At 44.8% G+C, this 25731-nt stretch overlaps 1 protein-coding gene across 3 annotated transcripts in view; it reads left to right on the plus strand.

Moving 5' to 3' along the window:
* Positions 1-1010: 1010 nt before the first annotated feature.
* RARS1 (arginyl-tRNA synthetase 1) overlaps positions 1011-25731 on the plus strand; it is a 679371-nt gene continuing 654650 nt past the window's right edge. Inside the window, exon 1 of one of the 3 annotated variants that reach the window (XM_073589463.1) lies at positions 1011-1228. In XM_073589463.1, coding sequence (XP_073445564.1) covers positions 1184-1228 — 45 coding nt within the window. In that variant the 5' untranslated portion in view covers positions 1011-1183. The remainder of the gene's footprint in view (positions 1229-25731) is intronic. The other 2 variants (XM_073589464.1, XM_073589462.1) reach the window with 2 other exon arrangements.

Consider the following 25731-nt stretch of genomic DNA (forward strand, 5'->3'; position numbering starts at 1 on the left):
GCACCGCTCATTGGTAATTATATATTAGACTAGCTGTTTCCAGCCAGCTAACGCTCGGCACGCTCATTGCTAATTAACGCTGCTGGTGATTAAACTAAAGTAAATAATGACAACATACAATAGCGCTTACGCAGGTGGTAAATTAAATTAAAATGAAGTTAATAACAATAATAATCATTAAAAATCTGAATAATACTAATGATACATTTTTTTCAGTGTAAAATTAAAAACAAACTGGATTCAGTAAGATGTGCGTTTTTTATTCATTCCAGCGTAATGTGTGGGGACGGAGCCTCGTGTGGTAATGTGTGGGGACGGAGCCTCGTGTGGTAATGTGGGGGGACGGAGCCTCATGTGGTAATGTGGTGGGGGGTGGGATTACGTGTGGTGATGTGGTGGGGGGGCCGGATTATGTGTGGTAATGTGATGGAGGGGCAGGATAGTGTGTGGTGAGGTGGTGGGATTGGATGTGGTGATGTATTGGGGAGGCGGGATTGTGTGTGGTGAGGGGGCCGGATTGTGTGTGGTGATGTGGTGGGGGGCGGGGATTGTGTGTGGTAATGTGGTGGGGGGGCGGGATTGTGTGTTAATGTGGTGGGGGCGGGGGGGCGTGATTATGTGTGGTAATGCGGTGGGGGTGGAGCTACTGTGCAGGGGGCGGGATTAGCGAGTAATCACGATGCCTCATATATATATACATATATAGATATCACTCACAAGAGCCCATACAGTCTGTATCTACAATAATATTTACCTTACAGGAGCCAATATAGTCTATATCTACAATACTATACACTTGACAGGAGCCCGTACAATCTGTATATATGTATCTACAATATTATACACCTGACAGGAGCCCATACAGTCTACACAAGTGAGTCGACTACGCTGTATGGGCTGCAGCCAGGACCTGGCAGGAGCCCATATATTCTGCTGGCTTTAATAATTTATAGCTTGAAGGAGCACATACATTCTAGTGCCATGTATGGGCTGCAGTCAGGGCCAAGCAGCAGCCCATAATGTCTGCTATCTTCAAGAATATACACCTGGAAAGAGCCCATACAGCCAAAGCTCAACCGCCATGTGAGCCACTTTCGCTAGTGACTCCTCTCTTTCCACCAAGTATGTAGCAGTGACGTGTTTCCTGGCCCTCCTCTTCCCCCGGTGTCAGTGTGAACGCAGCATGGAGGGACTGGTTGGGTGTTACAAGGACAGGCTGAGGCAGCAGGTGAGGAAGTTTTGGATTTGACTTGACGTTATATGTATATAAGAGGCCGTGTGCTCGGTGCGTTATACGGATATGAGGCCGTGTGCTCGGTGCGTTATATGGATATGAGGCCGTGTGCTTGGTGCGTTATATGGATATGAGAGGCCCTGTACTCGGTGCTGCTCTGTAGTCACGTTGTAGCGTCCAGCACGATCGCTATTACCGGGCTCCCCCATAGTCACCCCTGTATACTGCTATATGCACCCCATATACTCCTCCATCTTCACCTCTATATACTTCCCCATATTCACCCCTGTGTACTCCTATATACTTCACCCATCTTCACCCCTGTATACTCCTATATTCTCCCCCATATTCACCCCTGTATACTCATATATTCTCCCCCATTATTCACCCCTGTATACTCCTATATACTTCCCCCAGATTCACCCCTGTATACTCCTATATACTTCCCCCAGATTCACCCCTGTATACTCCTATATACTTCCCCCAGATTCACCCCTGTATACTCTTATATACTTCCCCCAGATTCACCCCTGTATACTCCTATATACTTCCCCCAGATTCACCCCTGTATACTCCTATATACTTCCCCCAGATTCACCCCTGTATACTCCTATATACTTCCCACAGATTCACCCCTGTATACTCCTATATACTTCCCCCAGATTCACCCCTGTATACTCCTATATACTTCCCCCAGATTCATCCCTGTATACTCCTATATACTTCCCCCAGATTCACCCCTGTATACTCCTATATACTTCCCCCAGATTCACCCCTGTATACTCCTATATACTTCCCCCAGATTCACCCCTGTATACTCCTATATACTTCCCCCAGATTCACCCCTGTATACTTCCCCCAGATTCACCCCTGTATACTTCCCCCAGATTCACCCCTGTATACTTCCCCCAGATTCACCCCTGCATACTTCCCCCAGATTCACCCCTGTATATTCTCCCCCAGATTCACCCCTGTATACTCATATATTCTCCCCCATTATTCACCTCTGTATACTCCTATATACTTCCCCCAGATTCACCCCTGTATACTCCTATATACTTCCCCCAGATTCACCCCTGTATACTCCTATATACTTCCCCCAGATTCACCCCTGTATACTCCTATATACTTCCCCCAGATTCACCCCTGTATACTTCCCCCAGATTCACCCCTGTATACCACCCCCCCAGATTCACCCCTGTATACCACCCCCCCAGATTCACCCCTGTATACCACCCCCCCAGATTCACCCCTGTATACTTCCCCCAGATTCACCCCTGTATACTTCCCCCAGATTCACCCCTGTATACCTCCCCCCCAGATTCACCCCTGTATACCTCCCCCCCCAGATTCACCCCTGTATACCTCCCCCCCCAGATTCACCCCTGTATACCTCCCCCCCCAGATTCACCCCTGTATACCTCCCCCCCCAGATTCACCCCTGTATACCTCCTCCCCCCCCAGATTCACCCCTGTATACCTCCCCCCCCCAGATTCACCCCTGTATACCTCCCCCCCCCAGATTCACCCCTGTATACTCCTATATACTTCCCCCAGATTCACCCCTGTATACTCCTATATACTTCCCCCAGATTCACCCTTGTATACTCCTGTATACTTCCCCCAGATTCACCCCTGCATACTTCCCCCAGATTCACCCCTGTATACTCTTATATACTTCCCCCAGATTCACCCGTGTATACTTCCCCCAGATTCACCCCTGTATATTCTCCCCCAGATTCACCCCTGTATACTCATATATTCTCCCCCATTATTCACCCCTGTATACTCCTATCTACTTCCCCCAGATTCACCCCTGTATACTCCTATCTACTTCCCCCAGATTCACCCCTGTATACTCCTATATACTTCCCCCAGATTCACCCCTGTGTACTCCTATATACTTCCCCCAGATTCACCCCTGCGTACTCCTATATACTTCCCCCAGATTCACCCCTGTGTACTCCTATATACTTCCCCCAGATTCACCCCTGTATACTCCTATATACTTCCCCCAGATTCACCCTTGTATACTCCTATATACTTCCCCCAGATTCACCCTTGTATACTTCTATATACTTCCCCCAGATTCACCCCTGTATACTCCTATATACTTCCCCCAGATTCACCCCTGTATACTCCTATATACTTCCCCCAGATTCACCCTTGTATACTCCTATATACTTCCCCCAGATTCACCCCTGTATACTCCTATATACTTCCCCCAGATTCACCCCTGTATACTTCCCCCAGATTCACCCCTGTATACTCATATATTCTCCCCCATTATTCACCCCTGTATACTCCTATATACTTCCCCCATTATTCACCCCTGTATACTCCTATATACTTCCCCCAGATTCACCCCTGTATACTCCTATATACTTCCCCCAGATTCACCCCGTATACTCCTATATACTTCCCCCAGATTCACCCCTATATACTCCTATATACTTCCCCCAGCTTCACCCCTATATACTTCCCCCAGATTCACCCTTGTATACCCCTATATACTTCCCCCACATTCACCCTTGTATACTTCTATATACTTCCCCCAGATTCACCCTTGTATACTTCTATATACTTCCCCCAGATTCACCCTTGTATACTCCTATATACTTCCCCCAGATTCACCCCTGTATACTCCTATATACTTCCCCCAGATTCACCCCTGTATACTCCTATATACTTCCCCCAGATTCACCCCTGTATACTTCCCCCAGATTCACCCCTGTATACTTCCCCCAGATTCACCCCTGTATACCACCCCCCCAGATTCACCCCTGTATACCACCCCCCCAGATTCACCCCTGTATACTCCTATATACTTCCCCCAGATTCACCCTTGTATACTCCGATATACTTCCCCCAGATTCACCCTTGTATACTTCTATATACTTCCCCCAGATTCACCCTTGTATACTTCTATATACTTCCCCCAGATTCACCCTTGTATACTCCTATATACTTCCCCCAGATTCACCCCTGTATACTCCTATATACTTCCCCCAGATTTACCCCTGTATACTTCCCCCAGATTTACCCCTGTATACTTCCCCCAGATTTACCCCTGTATACTTCCCCCAGATTCACCCTTGTATACTCCTATATACTTCCCCCAGATTCACCCTTGTATACTCCTATATACTTCCCCCAGATTCACCCCTGTATACTCCTATATACTTCCCCCAGATTCACCCCTGTATACTCCTAAATACTTCCCCCAGATTCACCCCTGTATACTTCCCCCAGATTCACCCCTGTATACTTCCCCCAGATTCACCCCTGTATACTTCCCCCAGATTCACCCCTGTATACTTCCCCCAGATTCACCCCTGTATACTTCCCCCAGATTCACCCCTGTATACTTCCCCCAGATTCACCCCTGTATACTTCCCCCAGATTCACCCCTGTATATTCTCCCCCAGATTCACCCCTGTATACTCATATATTCTCCCCCATTATTCACCCCTGTATACTCCTATATACTTCCCCCAGATTCACCCCTGTATACTCCTATATACTTCCCCCAGATTCACCCCTGTATACTCCTATATACTTCCCCCAGATTCACCCCTGTATACTCCTATATACTTCCCCCAGATTCACCCTTGTATGCTCCTATATACTTCCCCCAGATTCACCCCTGTATACTACTATATACTTCCCCCAGATTTACCCCTGTATACTTCCCCCAGATTCACCCCTGTATACTTCCCCCAGATTCACCCATGTATACTTCCCCCAGATTCACCCCTGTATACTTCCCCCAGATTCACCCCTGTATACTTCCCCCAGATTCACCCCTGTATACTCTTATATACTTCCCCCAGATTCACCCCTGTATACTTCCCCCAGATTCACCCCTGTATATTCTCCCCCAGATTCACCCCTGTATACTCATATATTCTCCCCCATTATTCACCCCTGTATACTCCTATATACTTCCCCCAGATTCACCCCTGTATACTCCTATATACTTCCCCCAGATTCACCCTGTATACTCCTATATACTTCCCCCAGATTCACCCCTGTATACTCCTATATACTTCCCCCAGATTCACCCCTGTATACTCCTATATACTTCCCCCAGATTCACCCCTGTATACTCCTATATACTTCCCCCAGATCCACCCTTGTATACTCCTATATACTTCCCCCAGATTCACCCTTGTATGCTCCTATATACTTCCCCCAGATTCACCCCTGTATACTCCTATATACTTCCCCCAGATTCACCCCTGTATACTACTATATACTTCCCCCAGATTTACCCCTGTATACTTCCCCCAGATTCACCCCTGTATACTTCCCCCAGATTCACCCCTGTATACTTCCCCCAGATTCACCCCTGTATACTTCCCCCAGATTCACCCCTGTATACTTCCCCCAGATTCACCCCTGTATACTCTTATATACTTCCCCCAGATTCACCCCTGTATATTCTCCCCCAGATTCACCCCTGTATACTCATATATTCTCCCCCATTATTCACCCCTGTATGCTCCTATATACTTCCCCCAGATTCACCCCTGTATACTCCTATATACTTCCCCCAGATTCACCCCTGTATACTCCTATATACTTCCCCCAGATTCACCCCTGTATACTCCTATATACTTCCCCCAGATTCACCCCTGTATACTCCTATATACTTCCCCCAGATTCACCCCTGTATACTCCTATATACTTCCCCCAGAGTCACCCTTGTATACTCCTATATACTTCCCCCAGATTCACCCTTGTATACTTCTATATACTTCCCCCAGATTCACCGTTGTATACTCCTATATACTTCCCCCAGATTCACCCCTGTATACTCCTATATACTTCCCCCAGATTCAACCCTGTATACTCCTATATACTTCCCCCAGATTCACCCCTGTATACTTCCCCCAGATTCACCCCTGTATACTTCCCCCAGATTCACCCCTGTAAACTCCTATATACTTCCCCCAGATTCACCCCTGTATACTCCTATATACTTCCCCCAGATTCACCCTTGTATACTCGTGTATATACTTCCCCCAGATTCACCCTTGTATACTTCTATATACTTCCCCCAGATTCACCCTTGTATACTTCTATATACTTCCCCCAGATTCACCCTTGTATACTTCTATATACTTCCCCCAGATTCACCCTTGTATACTTCTATATACTTCCCCCAGATTCACCCCTGTATACTTCTATATACTTCCCCCAGATTCACCCCTGTATACTTCTATATACTTCCCCCAGATTCACCCCTGTATACTCCTATATACTTCCCCCAGATTCACCCCTGTATACTTCCCCCAGATTCACCCCTGTATACTTCCCCCAGATTCAACCCTGTATACTTCCCCCAGATTCACCCCTGTATACCTCCCCCCCAGATTCACCCCTGTATACCTCCCCCCCAGATTCACCCCTGTATACCTCCCCCCCCAGATTCACCCCTGTATACCTCCCCCCCAGATTCACACCTGTACACTCCTTTATGCTTCCCCCAGATTCACCCCTGTACACTCCTATATGCAGTGCTCAAAAAAATAAAGGGAGCACTTAACAGAATATTACTCCAAGTAAATTAAACTTCTGTGATATCAAACTGTCCACTTACGAAGCAACACTGATTGACAATCAATTTCACATGCTGTTGTGCAAATGTAATAGACAACAGATGGAAATTATTGGCAATTAGCAAGACACACTCAATAGAGGAGTGGTTCTGCAGGTGGGGAACACAGACCACATCTCAGTACCAATGCTTTCTGGCTGATGTTTTGGTCACTTTTGAATGTTGGTTGTGCTTTCACACTCGTGGCAGCATGAAACGGACTCTACAACCCACAGAAGTGGCTCAGGTAGTGTAGCTCATCCAGGATGGCACGTCAATGTGAGCTGTGGCAAGAAGGTTTGCTGTGTCTGTCAGCGTAGTGTCCAGAGGCTGGAGGTGCTACCAGGAGACAGGCCAGTATACCAGGAGATGTGGAGGGGGGGGCCGTAGGTGTGCAACAACCCAGCAGCAAGACCTCTGCCTCAGCCTTTGTTCAAGGAGGAACAAGAGGAGCCCTGCAAAATGACCTCCAGCAGGCCACAAATGTGCATGTGTCTGCACAAACAGTTAGAAACCGACTCTGTGATGATGGTCTGAGTGCCCGAAATCCACAGATGGGGTTGTGCTCACATCTTCTTATGTCTTTCTGCTGTTTCTATGTGCAGGCAATCCTGTTAGTTGTGCCACACCATTTTACCTAAATGAAGGTGTTTTATTTTCAGTTTACTTTATTTCATCCTTTATTTGACTTCTCCTTTCCTTTTTTAGGTTTTACTGAATCTATCCAAATGCTCTGCCATTCCGTTGTGTGCACATATAGCACATCACCACTGATATACTGATACACAAGTACTAGTTGTGATATATATGTACAGTGCCTTGCGAAAGTATTCGGCCCCCTGGAACTTTTCAACCTTTTCCAACAAGTGGGACACAATTGTGAAGCTGAAGGAAATTTATTGATTATTTAAAATTTTTGTGGAAATTCAAAAACTAAAAAGTGGGGCGTGCAGTATAATTCGTCCCCTTTACTTTCAGCGCAGCAAACTCCCTCCAGAAGTTCATTGTGGATCTCTGTTCCATTTTTGTCCTAAATGACTAATGATGATAAATATGTTCCACATGTGTGTAATCAAGTCTCCATATAAATGCACCTGCTCTGTGATAGTCTCAGGGTTCTGTTGGATGCACAGAGAGCATCATGAGGACCAAGGAACAAAACATGCAGGTCCATGATACTGTTGTGAAGAAGTCTAAAGCCGCATTTGGATACAAAATGATTTCCAAAACTTTAAACATCCCAAGAAGCACTGTGCAACGATCATATTGAAATGGAAGGAGTATAATACCACTGCAAATCTACCGAGACCCGGCCGTCCCTCTAAACTTTCATCTCAAACAAGGAGAAGACTGATCAGAGATGCAGCCAAGAGGCCCATGATCACTCTGGAAGAGCTGCAGAGATCTACATCTGAGGTGGGACAGTCTGTCCATAGGACAACAATCAGTCGTACACTGCACAAATCTGGCCTTTATGGAAGAGTGGCAAGAAGAAAGCCATTTCTCGAAGATATCCATAAAAAGTGTCGTTTAAAGTTTGCAACAAGCCACTTGGGAGACACACCAAATGTGGAAGAAGGAGCTCTAGTCAGATGAAACCAAAATAGTACTTTTTGGCAACAATGCCAAACGATATGTTTGGCGTAAAGGCAACACAGCTCATCACCCTGAACACACCATCCCCACTATCAAAGATGGTAGTGGCAGCATCATGGTTTTCTTGAAGAAAACCTGTTGGAGTCTGCAAAAGACCTGAGACCGGGACGGAGATTTGTCTTCCAACAAGACAATGATCCCAAACATAAAGTAAAATCTGAAATGGAATGGTTCACAATAAACGTATCCAGGTGTTAGAATGGCCAAGTCAAAGTCCAGACCTGAATCCAATCGAGAATCTGTGGAAAGAGCTGAAAACTGCTGTTCACAAACGATCTCCATCAATTCTCACTGAGCTCGAGCGGTTTGTCAAGGAAGAATGGGTAAGAATTTCAGTCTCTCGATGTACAAAACTGATAGAGACATACCCCAAGCGATTTGCAGCTCTAAGCGCAACAAAGTATTAAGTTAAAAGGGCCGAATAATATTGCACGCCCCACTTTTCAGTTTTTCAATTTCCAAAAAAATTAAATTACCAATAAATTTCATTCAACTTCACAATTGTGTCCCACTTGTTGTTGATTCTTCACTAAAAATTTACATTTGGTATCTTTGTTTGAAGCATGATATGTGGGAAAAGGTTGAAACGTTCCAGGGGGCCGAATACTTTCGCAAGGCACTGTATTACTTTGGTTCAGTGTGTTCTGATCTATAATCCTGTATACTCCTATGTCGTCACCCATATTCACCCCTGTATACTCCTATGTACTCCCACATATTCACCCCTGTATACCCCTATATACTCCCCCATATTCATTACTATTTTTCCAATAGTAACATAGGCAGAAAAAATAAATTTGTCCATCCAGTTCAGCCTATATTCCGTCAAAATAAATCCTAAGCTCTACGTCCTTCTAAAGAACCTAATAACTGTAAGATACAATATTTTTACGCTCCAGGAAAAGACATCCCAGCCTCTCTTGAACCCCTCGACTGAATTCGCCATCACCATCTCCTCAGGCAAGGAATTCCAGATTCTCCCTGCCTTAACAGTAAAGAATCCTCTTCTCTGCCCCCTTGTGACCATCACCTCCTTGGTATAAACAGATTCTTTTAAGAGAGATTTGTATTGTCTCCTTATATACTTATACATGATTATTAAATTGCCCCTCAGTCATCTTTTTTCTAGACTAGATAATCCTAATTTTGCTAATCTCTGTGTATTGTATTTCCTCCATCCCCTTTATTAATTTTGTTGCCTTTTGTACTCGTTTTAGTTCTATTATATCATTCCTGAGCACCGGTGCCCAAAACTGTACACAGTACTCCATGTGCTGTCTAACCAGGGATTTGTACCGAGGCAGTATAATGCGCTCATCATGTGTGTCCAGTAGGGTGACCGGATCTCATATGGGGGGGAAAAAAATGTTGGAATCTTGTCCGTCTGGACCCCACAAAACGATTCCCCTTTCCAGATATTGAGAGAGCCAAAATTTGAGCTCGATCAAACGACGTTAACCCGTGCCGCTCGTTGCTCAAAGTTTGAAAAAATCCAAATTGAGGTTTTTTAAGATTTAGGTATTTTGCATAGTCTGTTAGACTATAAAGAATGTGACAACAACATTGCAGAAATACCCCTGACCAAATTTTCGAACCATTTGTGGTATTTGAATGCAGAGTTGGTGGGATTATCGTTTTTTGATCCCACCATTACAGACAATGAAAAGTTGTTAATGGCTAATAAATTGCTCAGTAGCACAGATGAACCATCAGAGCACGCTAACCTACATGAGTTGATAGTTTTACATAGTTATCTAATCTATTCTAGAGCTTTTGTTAAAGTAGTTTTTGAAACGCCAGAATATAATGCTCGGCATTTGCTTACAACTTGCAGGACATATTGCTTTTGTTCTTCATCTTTTGTCAGAAGGTCGTTAAAGTCGGTTACTTCCTACCTCTTTTAATTTTTCTTTCCTAACTTTTGGCTTTACAACCCTAGCATGCTCTGATGGTTCATCTGTGCTACTGAGCAATTTATTAGCCATTAACAACTTTTCATTGTCTGTAATGGTGGGATCAAAAAACGATAATCCCACTAACTCTGCATTCAAATACCAAGAATGGTTCGAAAATTTGGTCAGGGCTATTTCTGCAATGTTGTTGTCACATTCTTTATAGTCTAACAGACTATGCAAAATACCTAAATCTCAAAAAACCTCACTTTGGATTTTTTCAAACTTTGAGGGACGAGCGGCACGGGTTAACGTCGTTTCGAGCTCAAATTTTGGCTATCTCAATATCTGGAAAGGGGAATCGTTTTGTGGGGTCCAGACGGACAAAATTCCGACATCGATTTTTTGCGGTCACCCTAGTGTCCAGACCTCTTTTAATGTACCACATGATCCTGTTTGCCTTGGCAGCCGCTGCCTGGCACTGGCTTCTCCAGGTAAGTTTATAATTAACTAGGATCCACAAGTCCTTCTCCATGTCAGATTTACCCAGTGGCTTCCCGTTCAGTGTGTAATGGTGATATTGATTCCTTCTTCCCATGTGTATAACCTTACATTTATCATTGTTAAACCGCATCTGCTACCTTTCGGCCCAAGTTTCCAACTTATCCAGATCGATCTGCAGCAGAATACTATCTTCTCTTGTGTTGACTGCTTTACATAGTTTTGTATCATCTGCAAACATTGATATTTTACTGTGTAAACCTTCTACCAGATCATTAATAAATATGTTGAAGAGAATAGGTCCCAACACCGACCCCTGCAGGACTCCACTGATCACAGCGACCCAGTTAGAGAATATATCATTTATAACCACCCTCTGCTTTCTATCATTAAGTCAGTTACTTACCCATTTACACACATTTTCCCCAAGACCGAGCATTCTCATTTTGTGTACCAACCTTTTGTGTGGCAAGGTATCAAACACTTTGGAAAAATCAAGATATACCATGTCCAAAGACTCATCTTGGTCCAGTCTATAGCTTACCTCTTCATAAAAACTGATTAGATTGGTTTGACAGGAGCGATTCTTCTTGACCCTATGCTGATATGGAGTTAAACAGTTATTCTCATTGAGCTAATCCATAATAACATCCCTCAGAAACCTCTCATATTTTACCAATTATAGACTTACTGGCCTATAATTTCCAGGTTCACTTTTAGAGCCCTTTTTGAATATTAATACATTTGCTATGCGCCAGTCCTGTGGAACAGACCCCGTCGCTATAGTCCCTAAATAGAAGAAATAATGGTTTGTCTATTACATTACTTGGTTGTCTTAGTACTTGTGGGTGTATTCTATCCGGAGATTTATCTATTTTAATCTTATGTAGCCGGTTTTGCACCTCTTCTTGGGTTAGATTGGTGACTCTTGATATAGGGTTTTCTTTTTGTCTCAGCATTTCACCTAGCATTTTATTTTTTACTGTGACTACCGTGGAGAAGAAGGTGTTTAATATATTAGCTTTTTCCTCGTCATCTACAACCATTCTTTCCTCACAAAGTTTTAAGGGGCCTACACTTTCACTTATGATTCTTTTACTATTGATATAGATGAAGGAGCGTTTGGGATTAGTTTTACTCTCCTTAGCAATGTGCTTCTCTTTTTCCTTTTTGGCAGCTTTAATTAGTTTTTTAGATAAAATATTTTTCTCCCTATAGTTTTTTAGAGCTTCAATGGTGCCATCCTGATTTAGCAGTTTAAATGCTTTCTTTTTACTGTTAATTGCCCCTCTTCTTTGTTTAGCCACATTGGGTTTTTCCTATATCTTATCCTTTTATTCCCACAAGGTATAAACCGCTTACAGTGCCTATTTAGGATGTTCTTAAACATTTCCCATTTATCTGTAATCTTATTTCTGAGGACATTGTCCCGGTAAAACAGATTAAGAGCATCTCTAAAGGGCCTGTCACACTAAGCGATATCGCTAGCAATATCGCTATGTCTGATACTTACTTCCGACTGCTCCCCCGCTGGTTATCGCTGATTGCGCGAGAACGTCCTTGACCGTTTCTCGTCTTCAGCTTTCTGCTGTGACGACGAGCGACGCGTGGACGCGGGTGGGAGGACGTCAGGATCGCCTCGTCTGACCCCTGCGATGTCGCTGGTGAGATCTGCCTGTGTGGCAGCTCACTAGCGACCATTTAGCGATGTACCAGCGATCCTGACCGTGTCATATCGCTGGTCGGGATCGCTGGTGCATCGCTAAATGTGACAGTACCTTAAGCTGGTCAAACTTTTCCTTCCTAAAGTTGAGTGTTTTTGTGACTCCCTGACAAGTCCCCCTAGTGAAAGACAAGTGAAACTGTACAATATCTGGTGGCTATTTCCTAGATGCCCAACGACCTGCAGATTTGTTATTCTGTTAGAATTTTGTTACTATTTTTCCCTCCATGTATTTCGACCCATATGGACTCGACATCCTCATTCCCTTCGCTAATATCCTCCCTTAAAGTGGACTTTAGACAAGACTTTACATAAAGACAAACCCCTCCTCCTCTCCGATTTTTACGATCCTTTCTTTTTTTTAAAATTTGTTTATTAAACCATAAGCAGTTATACAATACACATTTAGTATATGATGTTAAGTGTGATACAGAACATAGATATGCTCAGATAACCTGAAAATGTGAAGCATAATGTGTGCATTAGTTGTATATAAATAAATCAAAACATAATACCAATTAAATCACAATAGCTTCGTGTTATTATTCCGATGATGAAACCTGCCTATCTTCTAAACCATACCTACCTCTACAAAAAACATAAACGATTCGGCAGCCTACTTCCACATAATGAGCGATTTACTATGCGACATCTCTGCTCTGCAAAGTGAGGTGAGAGGAATTCCACCTCTCCCAAATCTTTTCGAATTTATCCGGGCACCCTCTATTTTGATACAACGTACGTTCATATGGGATAATCAAATTTACCAAAGTGATCTAGGACCCAAGAGAAGGAGGTGAATTTCCCATCCACCATAATGCTAGTACCTTCCGTGCCAGAAACAGTGTCTCCTGTAGAAAAATCCCAACAAAGTGACCCAATGCCTCCTCATCCCATACTCCATTTGACAGACAGATCAGCGGCTCAAGGGGAACAGGGGTTTGTACCAAAGATGTCAATAGTGATGTCACCTCCCTCCAGAATTGCGCAACAACAGGACCGCACCAGATCATATGAATAAAGTCTGCATCTATTGAGTGACTTCTCAAACATTCCGATGCCTGGTATTGGCCCATCTTAAAGAGTTGAGTTGGAGTCAAATATGATTGATTAATAATATACAATTGTATCATCCTGTTGTTGGCAGACGGAGATACCCAGATTGGTGACTCCAGGATTTCTTCCCATTCCTCACCCTGTGTATCCGGGATGAGCCTCTCCCATTTCTTTTTAATGGAATCTAAGGCACATTCTGTCCCCACTGACAACATTTATGTATACAGAGAGGAGATGAGACCTTGAGGGCCCTGTGATTTAAGGATCCCTATCAAGGGTAGAGACGAAATGGCATTATTTATACCTATACATCTCATGTGCGATTGAAAAGATGACCTTATTTGTAAATAACGGAAAAACTGGGATCTTGGGACACTGCGATTAACTTGTAATTGTTCAAAGGACACCAAAGTTCCATGATCATATAGATCACCTATCGTAGAGACACTATACTCAATCCAAAACTCAGCGGATGGCTGTTCAAGTAGCACCGGGAGGTAGTCATTATTCCATAGGGGCATTTCGGCTATAATATCCCCAAATCCAACCACCCCTTTAACCCCTTCACGACCAATGACGCCACATAGGCGTCATGAAACCTGGTTCAAATCTGACCAGTGACGCCTATGTGGCGTCATGACTTTAAAGCCCCCCTGTGGGTCGGGTGACCTAGGTCACTGAAAGTTCACCCGACCCGCAGATACAGGGGGCTTTGTAATTCACCACAGGGGGCGTGGCTTCGCCCCCACGTCGCTACGATCGCTCTGATTGGCTGTTAAAAGTGAAACAGCCAATCAGAGCGATAGTAATATTTCATAAATGAAAATTGATGAAATATTACAATCCAGCCATGTCCGACGCTGCTGTAGCATCGGACATGGCTGGAGACACCGATTCCACCCCCCCCCACCGGCGATCGCCCCTCCCGCAACTGAATGACAGCGGCGATCTGCCGCCGCTGTCATCGTCTGCCCCCCTCCCATTCCCTCTGCTCCCCGCCAGCCTCCGATCCCCCCCCTCACCCCCGGTACCTCCTGAGTCCCCCCGTCCCTCCCGGTGTCCCTGGGGTCCGGATGATGGGCGCCGCCATCTTGGAAAATGGCGTGCGCATGCGCAGTGTGCCCGCCCGAATCTGCCGGCTGCAGATTCCATTCTTTCATTTTGATCACTCTCACAGTGATCAAAATGAAAGAAAAGGTAAATAAACCCCCGATTATCACCCCCATAGGTAGGCAGAACTAATAAAATAAAGAAAATATTTTTATTTTTATTTTTCCATTAGGGTTAGGGTTGAAAAGAGGGTTAGGGTTGAAAAGAGGGTGAGGGTTGGAAAGAGGGTGAGGGTTGGAAAGAGGGTGAGGGTTGGAAAGAGGGTGAGGGTTGGAAAGAGGGTGAGGGTTGGAAAGAGGGTGAGGGTTGGAAAGAGGGTGAGGGTTGGAAAGAGGGTGAGGGTTGGAAAGAGGGTGAGGGTTGGAAAGAGGGTGAGGGTTGGAAAGAGGGTGAGGGTTGGAAAGAGGGTGAGGGTTGGAAAGAGGGTGAGGGTTGGAAAGAGGGTGAGGGTTGGAAAGAGGGTTGGGGTTGGAAAGAGGGTTGGGGTTGGAAAGAGGGTTGGGGTTGGAAAGAGGGTTGGGGTTGGAAAGAGGGTTAGGGTTGGAAAGAGGGTTAGGGTTGGAATTAGGGTTAGGGTTGGAATTAGGGTTAGGGTTATGGGTTGGGATTAGGGTTATGGTTGGGATTAGGGTTATGGTTAGGGTTGGAATTAGGGTTATGGTTAGGGTTGGAATTAGGGCTAGGGATGTGTTGTGGTTAGGGGTGTGTTGGGGTTAGGGCTGGAGTTAGAATTGAGGGGTTTCCACTGTTTAGGCACATCAGGGGGTCTCCAAACGCGACATGGTCCAACCATTGATTCCAGCCAATTTTGCGTTCAAAAAGTTAAACGGTGCGTCCTCCCTTCCAAGCCCCGACGTGTGCCCAAACAGTGGTTTACCCCAACATATGGGGTATCAGCGTACTCAGGAAAAATTGCACAACAACTTTGGGGGTCTAATTTCTCCTGGTACCCTTGGGAAAATAAAAAATTGGGGGCTAAAAAAATATTTTTGTGGAAAAATTGCTTTTTTATTTTCACGTCTCTGCGTTATAAACTTCTGTGAAGCACTTGGGGGTCCAAAGTGCTCACCAGGCATCTAGATAAGTTACTTGGGAGGTCTAGTTTCCAAAATGGGGTCACTTGTGGGGGGTTTCTATTGTTTAGGCACATCAGGGGCTCTGCAAATGTAATAACGACCGCAGACCATTCCATCAAAGTCTGCATTTCAAAACGCCACTACTTCCATTCCGAGCCCTTATGTGTGCCCAAACAATAGTTCCCCCCCATATATGGGGCACCAGCGTACTCAGGACAAACTGTACAACAACTTTTGGGGTCCAATTTATCCTGGTACCCTTGTGAAAAAAAAAATTGCTGGCTAAAAATCATTTTTTTTTTAGGAAAAAAAATATTTTTTATTTTCACGTCTCTGCGTTATAAACTTCTGTGAAGCACTTGGGGGTTCAAGGTGCTCACCACACATCTAGATAAGTTCCTTGGGAGGGTCTAGTTTCCAAAATGGGGTCACTTGTGGGGGGGTTCCACAGTTTAGGTACATCAGGGGCTCTGCAAATGTAACATGATGCCCGCAGACCATTCCATCAAAGTCAGCATTTCATAATGTCACTACTTCCCTTCCGAGCCCCGACGTGTACCCAAACAGTGGTCATCCCCCACATATGGGGTATCAGCGTACTCAGGACAAACTGGACAACAACTTTTGGGGTCTAATTTATCCTGGTACCCTTGTGAAAATAAAAAAATGCGCACTAAAAAATAATTTTTTGAGGGGAAAATTTTTTTTTTTATTTTCACGGCTCTGCGTCATAAACTTTTGTGAAGCACTTGAGGGTTCAAGGTGCTCACCACACATCTAAAGTTCCTTAGGGGGTCTAGTTTCCAAAATGGGGTCATTTGTGGGGAGCTCCAATGTTTAGGCACACAGGGGCTCTCCAAACACGACATGGTGTCCGCTAACGACTGGAAGTAATTTGCATTTCAAAAAGTCAAATGGCGCTCCTTCCCTTCTGAGCCCTGCCGTGTGCCCAAACAGTGGTTCCCCCCCACATATGGGGTACCAGCATACTCAGGACAAACAGATTTGTTGTCCAATTTCTCCTGTTAGCCTTGTGAAAATTAAAAATAGTGTGCTAAAAATCATTTTTGAGGAAAAAAAATTATTTTTTATTTTCACTGCTCTGTTATAAACTTATGTGAAGCACTTGGGGGTTCAAAGTGCTCCCTACACATCTAGATAAGTTCCTTAGGGGGTCTAGTTTCCAAAATGGGGTCACTTGTGGGGGAGCTCCAATGTTTAGGTGCACAGGGGCTCTCCAAATGCGACATGGTATCCGATAACGATTGGAGCTAATTTTCCATTCAAAAAGTCAAATGGTGCTCCTTGCCTTCCGGCCCCTGCCGTGCACTCAAACAGTGGTTTATGACCACATATGAGGTATCTGTGCACTCAGGAGAAATTTCTCAACAAATTTTAGCGTGCATTTTATACTGTTGCCCATGTGAAAATGAAAAAACTGAGGCTAAAAGAAAATTTTTGTGAAAAAAAAGTGTTTTTTTTTTTTTTGTTTTTTTTTACAGATTTGTGAAGTACCTGGGGGTTCAAAGTGATCACTATGCATCTAGATAAGTTCCTTGGGGGGTCTAGTTTCCAAAATGGGGTCACTTGTGGAGGAGCTCCAATGTTTATGCAGACAGGGGCTCTCCAAACACGACATGGCAACCGCTAAATATTCCAGCATATTTTCCATTCAAAAAGTCAAATGGCGCTCCTTCCCTTCTGAGCCGTGCCGTGCGCCCAAACAGTGGTTTATGACCACATATGAGGTATCGTTGTACTCAGGAGAAATTTCCCAACAAATTTTAGGATCCATTTTCTCCTGTTTCCCATGTGAAAATGAAAAAATTGATGCTGAAAGAAAATTTTTGTTGGAAAAATTAAAATGTCCATTTTTTCTTTCCACATTGCTTTAGTTCCTGTGAAACACCTGAAGGGTTAATAATCTTGAATGTAGTTTTGAGTAGCTTGAGGGGTGCAGTTTTTAGAATGGTGTAACTTTTGGGTATTTTCTGCCATATAGACCCCTCAAAGTGACTTCAAATGTGAGGTGGTCCCTAAAAAAAAAAATGGTTTTGTAAATTTTATTGTAAAAATGAGAAATCGCTGGTCAACTTTTAACCCTTATAACTTCCTAACAAAAAAATATTTTGTTTCCAAAATTGTGCTGATGTAAAGTAGACATGTGGGAAATGTTATTTAGTAACTATTTTGTGTCGCATAACTCTCTGGTTTAACAGAATAAAATTTCAAAATTGCAAAATTTTCGCCAAATTTCTGATTTTTTGACAAACGCAAAAATTATCAACCTAAATTTACCACTAACATGAAGCCCAATATGTCACGAAAAAACAATCTCCGAATCGCTAGGATCCGTTGAAGCGTTCCTGAGTTATTACCTCATAAAGGGACACTGGTCAGAATTGCAAAAAATGGCCTGGTCATTAAGGTCAAAATAGGCTTGGTCATGAAGGGGTTAATCTGTCTCCATATCGATCGTGCCGGACGAAGCAGGGGTAACAGTCTCGAGACAGTTATTTTCCTCATTTCCAAAAAACCCAGTGGGCAACTAATCTGTGCAGCATGAAACAGATGACTTTCAGAGTTAGGAAAGTGACCTCCAGGCATCCATGTACTTATGGCCTTGGCCTGTCCAGCCAAATAATATAGGAAGAAATCGGGTAATGCTGCCCCCCTCCCCTCTTGGGTCTCTGTAGAGTGGTTAATTTAAGTTTAGGCCTGGCGTTCCCAATATAAAGGATGTAGTTTGGGAATTCAAATTAGCGAAAAAGGATTTGGGCACCACTACCGCACTATGTTGAAGAAAGTAACTAAGCTTGGGGAGTAATATCATTTTAATTAGATTAATACGCCTGGCTACAGACAGTGGAAGTTTACCCCAAATCGAGAATTTACCTCTGACCATCTCCAACAATGGTTGTATATTGAGTTGCAGATCAAATTTACTACCTTGAGAAATATAGACACCCAAATATTTAAAATTAGTTACAATGGGCAATAAGGAGAGAGTCTCAAGTCTTGGCATTGGAGCGTGGGAAAGAGGCATCAAAGCAGATTTCTCCCAATATATATGTATAGGCCAGAATATTTACTGAATTTATTTATAGTAGTGATGACTCCTGTCAGGGTTTCCTCCGCTTTGTTCATAAATATCACCATATCGTCAGCATATAGGCCCATGGGGTCCGTCCGACCCGCTATTTCTATACCAGCAACATTAGGGGAAGATCTTATACGAATTGCCAGTGCCTCAATAGCAAGAGCAAAAAGGGCCGGGGAAAGGGGACACCCCTGACGAGTTCTATGCAGTGAAAATGGCTCAGATATGGAGTTAATCACGATGACCCGGGCCCTGGGTTTCATGTATAAAACACTGACCCATTTTTGGAATCTATCACCAAGCCCATACCTCTGCTAACATGCATGGAGAAAAGGCCATTCAAGAGAGTCAAAGGCCTTGGCCGCATCCAGCGATGCCAGTGCCCATTCATTATCTGGTACCAAAGAGCTATATTGGACCACTGACTGGACTTGTCTGATATTAATAGAGGTGCTCTTACCAGGCATAAAACCAGTTTGGTCACAGTGTATAAGGTCTAATATGACTGAGTTCACTCTTTTGGCCAAAATTTTTGTAAAAATCTTATAATCCACATTTACTAGTGATATGGGCCTATAAGATCCACAATCTAAAGGGTCCTTCCCCTCATTTTTAAGAACTATTATTTTGGCCTCATAAAAGGATTCCGGCACGCATCCCCCCTCCCAAATCCCACGAAACACCGTCAACAAAAGGGGCACCAGTATATCCTGGTATTTCCTATATAATTCAACAGGGAATCCATCCGGCCCAGGGGCCTTCCCGGAGGCCATATCTTTTATGGCATCCTCTAACTCCTCCAGAGGAAACTCAGCATCCATAAAGGCCTGTTGGGAAGGACTCAGCGTAGGAAACTCCATATCTGACAAATAATTTAGACACCCCGGGCCATCCATATCAGTCTAAGAATTGTACAATGAACCATAATAGTCAGAAAAGCATTTCAGTATCTCTTCAGTTGAGGAAACCAAAGTACCACCCGAATCCGAATCTGTAGAACCGTGTTAGTCGCATTATGCTGTCATACTAAGTAAGCCAAATATTTACTAGCTTGATTCCCCATAAAAATAAGATTGTCGGGCAAAAAATAATTTTCGTTTCGTCTTGGTGTCAGTATATTGAGCATATAACCTTTGAGCAGTCAGCCATTCTACCCTATTACTGTTCGTTTGATCAGATATATAGGCTGCCTCCGAATCTTTCAGACGTCTCGCCATCCTCCTCCTATGTCACCCGTTTAATGTAAGAGATCGTAGAGGATAAACAACCCCGTAAATAAGCTTTAAGAGCATCCCAAAATACTTTAATATTTCGGGGTTCAGGGTGGGATGAGACGAAGCAACGCAACTGATCTATCGTTCTATCAGGCGATGTTATCAGCTTCAGCCAAAAGGGGTTCAACTTCTGTGTTATCCTATTGGTCGATGGCCCATATTTAAGCTTAAGAATAACTGGGCTATGATCCGAAATCCCCCTACTTCCATGTTTAATATCATCCAAACACGCCGCCAGACTGCTGGATCCAAAAATGTAGTCTATGCGAGACAGAGAGCCTTTAGTGGAGGAATGGCAAGTATACGCCCTCGTCTCAGGATGGCGCATTCTCCAAAGATCCAGCCACCCACTACCCGCCATGAATTGTGACAGTTGGGATGCGCCCGGGGGGGGGGACCCCACTTTGTACTCCATCATCTAATCTCAATTTATCAAGATGACGGTTCATGACCAAATTAAAATCTCCCATACAAATGTCGTGTGCATCTGGGTAATTCAAAGCAAAGCGCAATGCCTTCTGAATAATTGATATATTGGCCGGAGGGGGATTATAAATACAAAGAATAACATATTTCTGAGAGTTCATCAGCGCATGCACAAACACAAATCGTGCCTCGGTCTTTCCGGGCCTCTCTGGTCTCCCACCGAACATCTTTATGAATTAATAGTGAAACCCCCTTTAATAGCGGGTGTGAAAAACATGTATAAACCATTGCACCCACGGTTTCTGTACCCACAGAACAGTATCCCTGGTCAGGTGCGTCTCCACCAGAGCTACAATGTGAGGACGGTAGTGTCTAATTTGAGAGAACACCTTAATTTTCTTTCGAGGGGTCTTTATGCCTCTTACGTTCCAAGTCATACAAATCAACTCAGAACCCATTCCCATCTATCTGGATATGTTGCATAATGGTGCCCGAACCGAGTGCAGAGATCCCACCCAGATAGCAAAATTGGCGTTGGCTGCGGCATTTACCTAAATAGCTATAAAAACTAAAACTTTTCAAAAAGAAAAAACAAAACAGGAACCTAGTAACATAGGAGCACAGTCTCACGCCCCCATCAAAAAATAAACAAGGGGATACCATCACTGAGCACAGTGTCCGGTATTGTTGATAACTGGATTCTCGCCGAGAGAGCTCCAATTAGACCTTCGATTGAAAGGATCCGAGATAACAGCCGCCACATTAGGATTCCTTCGCAGGGGACCCCCTATGGGACCACAGCCATTCAGTCGCCTCCGCCGGATCCGTGAAAAATACGGAGGAACCTTCATGAACAATCCGGAGTCGGGCCGGATATATCAACGAGTATATAATGTTTCTTTCCCTGAGCCTTTTCTTGACTTCGATGAATTGTGCCCGCTGCTTCTGCAGTTCCATGGAAAAGTCCGGAAAGATGGAGACGACAGCATTGTTGAACTTAATGGGACTTTTTAGTCGTGCAAGATGCAGAATGGTATCTCTGTCCTTACAATTGAGCAAGCGTGCCAGGAAAGGTTGAGGTGGGGCCCCCGGAGGCAGGGATTTTGTAGGGACCCTGTGAGCTCTTTCAACAGCGAACATTGAGGAAAATTCATCTCCCAAGGAGGTCTTAAGCCAATCCTCCAGAAACTGCTCAGGATGCTGACCTTCCGAGCGCTCAGGCAGACCAATGATGCAGATATTATTCCGGCGCATTCTGTTTTCCAAATCATCCGCCTTCTGCTTCCAAGCATTCATGGACCCCGCCACCTTGGTTAATTTAGCCTCCATAGGTGTAATGGTATCTTCCACCCTGGACACCCTCGTCTCCACCTCCGTAATGCATCCCTTCATGGACTGCATATCCTTATGAAGTCTCCCCACCTCCGTGTAAACATCCTCGATTTTTTTCCGTCAGGGATGTCCTGGTCAAAGAGCTTGCATCAACTGCACAGATGCCTGCTTAAGGGTCAATTCCTCCTGTTCCGTCTCATCTTCACCCCCAGAAGTGCGATTTTTGCGCTGAACTTGAGAAGGGCGCCTATTATGTCCTGCACTTTCAGCGGGGTCAGATCTGACAAACTCCTTCAGTTTTTCCGCCGCTCCTGACCCTTTAAGTCGACTCATGGTTATCTGCAGTGCGGTCTAATGAAACAGCTGAAAACGTGTGGTCCGGGTATCACCCACAACAAATGGGGGTCACAGCAGGGCTGATAATAGTTACTCGTAATTCAGGCCACAGAGGGACGCCACAGGGATTATGAGGATGTCAATCTTATCCAGGCCAATTCCTTGTGGCCAGGGGAGGGAGAGAGGCCCCACAGAGACAGCTGCAATGGGGGAGGGTGTACAGAGTCTCCCTAAGTAATGGCGCCAGCCAGCGCAGTGAGCAGTTAATAGAAGAGGGATAACGTGCGGGGCCCACTTTTTCAGGGCACTCACCGTGCGCCTCCTCAAGATTGTTAGCCGGTATCTTCACAGCCCGGCAGCGGTGTGAGCCGACGATGCAGCTCTCAATAGCTGAGCTGCGCGTCCAAGATGGCCGCCGCCTCGTGGGATATTAGCCTCCCCCGCCGCCCGCTCTCAGAAGTTGCTCCACAACCTGCCGCGGGGTGCCCAGGGGGTCCCAACGTCCAAGAGGGTCCAGCCAGCGCCAGGTAAGGCTACTTTCACATTAGCGTCGTGCGACGGCTTTCGCCCTGCGTCGGGGCGACGTACCGTCGCACGCTGTGAAAGGCGTGCACAACGGGGGCAGCGGATGCAGTTTTTCATCGCATCCGCTGCCCCATTGTAATGTCCGGGGAGCAGGGGGCGGAGTTCCGGCCGCACATGCGCGGTAGAAAATGGCGGAGACGACGCACAAAAGTTACATGTAACGTTTTTGTGTGCGTCGCGGCCGCCAAAACAGGATGCAACGTGTGGCAATGCATCGCTAATGTAAGTCAATGGAGAAAAAACGCATCCTGCAGGCAACTTTGCAGGATGCATTTTTTCCCCAAAACGACGCATTGCGACGTGCGTCGCACGACGCTAATGTGAAAGTAGCCTAAGCCACCAGGAAGGGGTCTAGAGCCCAGGATCCAGCAGGATGATAGGGAGCTCTCCTAGCCAGCGTCCTCTCCCGTTCACGGCATAGCCACTCCCCCTTTACGATCCTTTCTAAACAGTCTGTAACCCTGTAAGTTAACTGCCCAGTCACAGCTTTCATCTAACCATGTCTAGGTTATTCTCACTATGTAATAGTTACCTGTAGATATTTCTGCTTCTTGTTCTTCCATTTTTTGTCAGGCTTCTGGTGTTTGCGAGCATGCAGTTTAGAGGATTTTGTTTTGTTCCAATCTCCTCCCTGTGGATTGTTTTAGAAATGTTCTTACCTCCCTTCGCAGTATGTTGTGTTGGGTCTTCTTTACTGCACCTCATATCCTTCATCAGTATATTTTCTGGCTTCATGTTCGTGTCTAACGTTTTTCTTCCCGACCCCTCCTCTTCTAGTTTAACACCCTCCTGAAGAGTGTAGGGAGTCTTCTGGCGAATGTGTTTTTTCCCAGGTTTGTTGAGGTGTAGTCTGTCTCTGGCAGGGAGTCCGTTGTACAGGTAATTCACACCGTGGTCCCGGCTGTACCCAACGATCTTCTTGCTGAGGGCGACTCTTTGCTTTTCCCAGAAGGCAGCTGGAATTTGCAAATTGTCATCTTCAAGCTTCGATATATGCTCCCCTATATTTGTCTCTGTACTCAGGTTTGTTCTCTGCATTTTCCACTGTATGCTCCCCCATATTCATTCCGTTATACTCTTTATTCCTCTATGTAGTCTCACTCTTCATTCTACTATGTATACTCTGTATACACCTATATGCTCCACCATATGCGCTATTGTATATGCCTTTATTCTCTTCAGTGTACTCTGTATACTCCCTTATCCTCCCCCCATACTGCCCCTGTGTAGTCCTATATGTCCTCATATTGGCCTCTGTATACTCCTATATGTTCCCCCATATTCGCCCTTGTGTACTCCTTTAAGCGCCTCCGTATTTGTCCCCGATACGCCTATATTCTCTCCCATATTCGTGTCTGTGTACTCCTTTGTGCTGCTCCATATTCAACCTTGTATACTCCTGTATACTCCTCTGCTTTCTCCTTTGTGCACTCACTATGCATTCTCATCTTGCTCCCACATATTTGGCCCCGTGTACTCCTACAGTTGCATGTAAAAGTGTGGGCACCCCTGGTCAAAATTACTGTTAATGTGAACAGTTAAGCAAGTTAAATATGAAATGATCTCTAAGGGTATGTGCACATGATCAAGAATGGCTCGGTACTTGCTCGGGATTTGACACAGGTGAATTCTGCACCAAATCTGCATCTGAGGTCACTGGCAGGCCACCTGCATTTTTTATGCGTTTATTTGCGTTTTTGATGTTTGTTTCCGCAAGAAATTTAAACTGAATCCATTCTTCTCGCTACCCATTTAATGTCCGCTTGCTTTTGGCTGCAACACTACCTCAAAGCATGAATAATTCACTCCCATGGCTAATGGTTGACGAGATATTCTTTTCTTGAAATTCTTTGCCCTTTTTTCTCCACGCATACCTTTGATCATTGGGGCCAAAGAGTTCTATTTTAACCTCATCGGTCCACAGGACTTGTTTCCAAAATAAATCAGGCTATTTTAGACGTTCTTTTCCACACTTCTGATGTTGAATTTTATAGTGAGAACGGAGGAGAGATTTTCTTCTGCTGACTTCCAAGAAGGCCATATTTGTGCAAATTTTTTCTGAACAGTAGAACAATGCACCACGACTCCATAGTCTGATAAATCTTTCTGGAAGTCTTCTGCAGTCAAGTGGGATTCTGATTTGCCTCTCTAGCAATCCTATAAGCAGCTCCCACTGAAATTTTGCTTGGTCTTCCAAACCTTATCTTGACCTCCACTGTTCCTGTTGATGATGATATTATTATTGCGCCATTTTTTCCATGGCACTTTACATATGAGGAGGGGTATACATAATAAAAACAAGTGCAGTAACCTTGAACGATACAAGTCACCATTGGCACATGAGGAGAGAGGACCCTGCCCGCAAGGGCTCACAATCTACAAGGGATGGGTGAGGAAACAGGCGGGGGTAGAGCTGGCTGTGCAGCGGCTTGGTAGATCGGTGGTTACTGCAGGTTGTAGGTTTGTTGGAAGAGGTAGGTCTTCAGGTTCTTTTTGAAGGTTTCCATGGTAGGTGAGAGTCTGATGTGTTAGGTTAGAGAGTTCCGGTAGGGGTTATGTGTGAGAGAAATCTTGTATGGATTTTGGGACGAGGAGATAAGAGGGGGGTATAGATCTTGTGAGGGTCGGAGATTGCGTGCAGGTAAGTACCGGGGGACGAGGACACAGGTTGTGAATGGCTTTGTATGTCATGGATATGGTTTTGAACTGAAGTCTTTGGGTAGTAGGGATCCAGTGCAGGGATTGACAGAGGGGAGAAGCCTGGAAATAGACGGGGCACCGGTGGATTCGGGCAGCAGAGTTTAAAATAGATTGGAGGGGGTGCAAGA

This window comes from Dendrobates tinctorius, unplaced genomic scaffold (assembly GCF_039654945.1).
Source record: "Dendrobates tinctorius isolate UK_male_01 unplaced genomic scaffold, ASM3965494v1 ptg000108l, whole genome shotgun sequence".
Taxonomy (NCBI): domain Eukaryota; kingdom Metazoa; phylum Chordata; class Amphibia; order Anura; family Dendrobatidae; genus Dendrobates; species Dendrobates tinctorius.